Genomic DNA, 4,224 nt, shown 5'->3' on the forward strand with positions numbered 1-4,224 from the left:
TGCAGACACTGAACTAAGTCTGGCTCACAAACTGTGATATCTGTAAGAAGACTATTGCATTTGTGCAGTTGTTTGTGTTTTTTTCACCACACATCCATAAAAAGAAGCAGTAATCAAAAGGCCACTTCTTTTGTAATCATCTTCTGGACAGAATATTGAGGATTGGGACACTTTTCAGGGGAATGTAATACCAGCAGTGATGTTAAAGTGAGTAAAAACTGTCTTTATAAGGTCTGCAGCTTCTAATCTCTCTGAGAAATTCAATTTCTTGCTCCTTCCATAAACAATTAGGGCTAATTTAGTGAAGCCTTCATTGTTTTTTCTATAATGTATCCTTAAGAGTGCATCCTGCTCATATTGTTCATACAAAGCTCTGCTAGTGGCCTTTTCATCTCATGCTAAGTTATAACCAACTACAACTTGCTAAGGTCAGGATATGCCATCTCATCGTGTACTACTAGCAGCCCAATTACTGCAAACAGGCTCTTTGTATCTTCTAAAAATAGGCCAGCCTAAAGCCTCTTAAGTTCAAACCACATAAGTTGCTTTCCCTGTGTGCCATCTACGAATAAACGTGCAAAGACACTTAGCAACCAGCAAATCCCTGAGCACAGCGGTGTCTTTAAGGCTCAAACAGGCGTGGTGCAGGAGCTTCAGGAGTTTCAGGAGCTGCAGGTGCTCTCGGTGCTCCGTTGTGCCTGGAACCTCCAGATGGGTGAACTTTAGTGTTTTCTCAATTCATCAGCTGGCTGCCAGGATGCCACGGGACACATCCACCACGGATGACCTGGTGCACAACTTGGTGGCCAACACGGCCTGCCTGAAGGCTCAACAGATTGATCGTAACAAGCTGAGAAACGAGAGAGTCTCCCTGACGCTGCCCAGACCAGAGAAGTCCTCTGTTCTCCGGGCAGCAGTGGGGAAGAAGTACGAGTCACTGTGTGAGCAGCAGCCTATTGGGAGGAAGTTGTTCCAGCAGTTCCTCCTGGCTTCTGACCCACAGTGCGTAGCTGCTGCTGAGTTCCTGGAGGAGCTAAATGCCTGGAGATTTGCTGAGAATGAAACCATACAAATGGCCAAACAGAGGGTTCTTGCTAAGTTCTTTCGACCTGAGTCCACGTTCTTCCTCTCATACCTTACAGGAAAGTATGCTAAGATGTGCAAAGATTTAACAGAGAAGAATTTGGATGAGGTGGTGATGGAGGAGATGATGGAAGCCACAAGGGACTTCCTGAGGGGAAGACCTTTCTTGGAGTACCAGAAGAGTCCCTTTTTCTCCAGGTTTCTGCAATGGAAGGAGTACGAGAAGCAGAGCATCACTGACAAATACTTTTATGAGTTCAGGACCTTAGGAAAAGGTGGCTTTGGTGAAGTAGGTACCAAAAACCTGGGACTGTCAAAGTCTATGTCTCATATTGCTTGATGGAATTTGAGCTTTTATTTAAAGCTGGATTTTGTCAAATTTTAAGCAAATTAAAAGTTGGATTTATGAGCAGGGATTTTGGTGCTTCTATCTGACATGTAAAACTTTAACTTGATGGTGCTACAGTTTGTGAAAGACATTAGTGAGTCAGATTGTCCTCCAAACTTCTTTTAGCTCTTGCAACTCTCCTGAAATTGTCACATGTGGCCACAGTGGCCCTTGTTCAGTAACACTTACATAGCTTTTGTCTATTCAGGGTGGAACTTTTACAGCCAATCAATAAAACTGTTGATTAATTCTAAAGTAATGTCACTCTGTCTGGCAGGTGTGTGCGGTGCAAGTGAAGCACACGGGCCAGATGTACGCATGCAAGAAGCTGGATAAGAGGCGTTTGAAGAAGAAAAGTGGTGAGAGGCTGGCCATTGTGGAGAAGCAGATCCTGGAGAAGGTGAACAGCCTCTTCATCGTGAACCTGGCTTATGCCTACGACAACAAAACCCACCTGTGCCTGGTCATGGACCTGATGACTGGAGGAGACCTGAAGTTTCATATCTACTCATTGGGGGCGAGGGGCATTTGCTTGGATCGTGTTGTTTACTACACGGCCCAGATCACCACCGGCATCCTCCACCTGCACTCCATGGACATCGTGTACCGAGATATGAAGCCTGAGAACGTGTTGTTGGATGGTAAAGGACAGTGTCGGTTGTCAGACCTTGGGCTGGCTGTGGAGCTGTCAAAGGGCAAGACGATGTGCCAGAAGGTTAGTAGAGTGACCTGACCCAGATTAACTTACACTCTCACTGTCAGACATTTGTACAACACGTTGTTGTTTTTTATTTGTGCTACAGTGCAAAATTCTACAAATACTAGAAAAAAATGTGAATAATATCCTCATAGGCCTGCATTCCATTATTGTCAATACTAATTTGTTTTGTGTGTCATGCACAGAAATCCTTCCTGACACAAACGCTGTTTTCTCTTTCTAGTACCACCCACCACCCCAAGTAGCTTACCAGGAATAGATACGATGACTCTTAGTCCTCTCTGGCAGTAAATACAAGGGCGCATAACCCTTTGTAACCAAAATTAATCTTATTAAAAGGGCCCTGACCTCATTTCAGCTTAGACGTAGCAATAGGCAGAAGACCGACCAGAGCCTGTTAGCATTACCTGGTTAATCTTTGCTTTTACTAATACTAGATATGGCTTCCACATGTCTGTCCAAGAGGATGAGTCAGGAGATTTACAGCCGGCCTCCGCTCAGTAGAGATGCCGAGATACAGCAGAGTCTCTGATGGAGGGACCTTAAAGCAGCATCGTCTGCTCTAACAGTGTCTTATTGTTCAGCATGTCACATTGCACTTGTGTGTCTGTATTTTTGTCTCCATGTTGCGTTGTTTAATTTTCTTTTCCATCATGTGGAAGCTGGTCGAGGTTGTCTGTCACAGATAAGGGAAATTAAGTGAAGTTTAAGTATTTATTTGAGCAGATTATCATGTCTGATCGGTGTGAGGGGAGAACCTCATGATGGTTTCACAGCAAATTAAAAGTCCTGTTTGTCCATTTTCATCCTTTTTAAAGCTCATTGTAGATAAATCATGGGCATGTCCAAGTCACGAGCATATAAAGTATCTTAATCTTTGTTCTCTGTATCTGTTTGATGATACAATTTATACCTTGATTTTAAACCGAAGAGATAAACTTATTCATTAATTCAAATAGAAAAAGCAAAGATTAGAAGAAAGTCTGACAAAATTATGGATTATTAACTTAAAAGGGGGAAGCAATGAACATTTACCTTGTTAACTTTAACATTTAATTTCTATAACTTTCACTATTTTTATGTCTAATTATTTTTATGCCATTAATCTGCAAAGGCAAAGTGAAATAAAGTGTCTAAAATTGTTTTACGAAAGGTTTCTGTCATTCATCCATCTTTCTTCTTCCTCTGTCCTCTGTGTTTCAGGCTGGTACGACCGGCTACATGGCCCCTGAGATCCTAAAACAGGAATACTACCGAACCTCTGTGGACTGGTGGGCTCTAGGCTGCAGCATTTACGAGATGGTTGCGGCCCGTTTGCCTTTTAAAGACTTCAGGGAAAAGGTGCAGAATGAGGAGGTGACTCGACGCACTCTGGAGGATGAGTGCAAGTACGACCACAAGCTCTTCGATCTTCCCACCAAAGATATCATCAGCCGCTTTCTCAAGAAGAGAGTTCAGCATCGCCTTGGATGCCGGTGAGAATTTATATGGTTATTCTTGGTGTGACACAGTCTACAGAGGAACAGGTGGCCCAAGACACCATAAAGGGGTCCTCAGATAAAGTTAAGCGGTACAAAACAAATCAAGTTTATTAATCCCACGAGAGGCAATTTGCTTGGGTCATAAGATGAATAAAAGAGCAGCAGAGATGGCAAACATGTTGTAGTTCTGTTCCAAAAAAGGTTTTGGTCTTTTTTATTGTGAAATGCTGGAAAATTTCATTTAGTTAAGCATCTGAAAATACTGAAATATAACAATCTGGAAATGACAAGTTGAGCTGCTCACAATATATGGCAATGCACTGCTTCATTTTAAAGACCAGAAAGCTTTGTTTTTAAGCCCAGGCAGCAATATTCAAAGGTTAGACATGAACCCTAATGCAGCACCACATCCTCACCAACACAAGGGGGTGCCACATTTATTAGAAAAAACATTTATGTCAAAGGGAATGTCCTTGGAATTTCTTTAGTCCAGTTATTAGGGTCCGAGCACCGAGGGTGCGAAGGACAGGCGGTGCCAGGGCACCGACTGTCCA

At 42.9% G+C, this 4,224-nt stretch overlaps 1 protein-coding gene across 1 annotated transcript; it reads left to right on the plus strand.

The window, feature by feature from the left end:
- The first annotated feature begins 553 nt into the window (after window positions 1-553).
- grk7b (G protein-coupled receptor kinase 7b) lies at window positions 554-2,652 on the plus strand. The gene is made up of 2 exons (XM_022192606.2): window positions 554-1,372; window positions 1,749-2,652. Exons 1-2 carry the CDS (start codon window positions 758-760, stop codon window positions 2,202-2,204), a joined length of 1,071 nt encoding a protein of 356 aa, XP_022048298.2. The 5' UTR covers window positions 554-757; the 3' UTR covers window positions 2,205-2,652.
- Window positions 2,653-4,224: the final 1,572 nt, after the last annotated feature.

The sequence above is a fragment of the Acanthochromis polyacanthus genome, chromosome 13 (assembly GCF_021347895.1).
Source record: "Acanthochromis polyacanthus isolate Apoly-LR-REF ecotype Palm Island chromosome 13, KAUST_Apoly_ChrSc, whole genome shotgun sequence".
NCBI classification, from domain to species: Eukaryota; Metazoa; Chordata; class Actinopteri; family Pomacentridae; genus Acanthochromis; species Acanthochromis polyacanthus.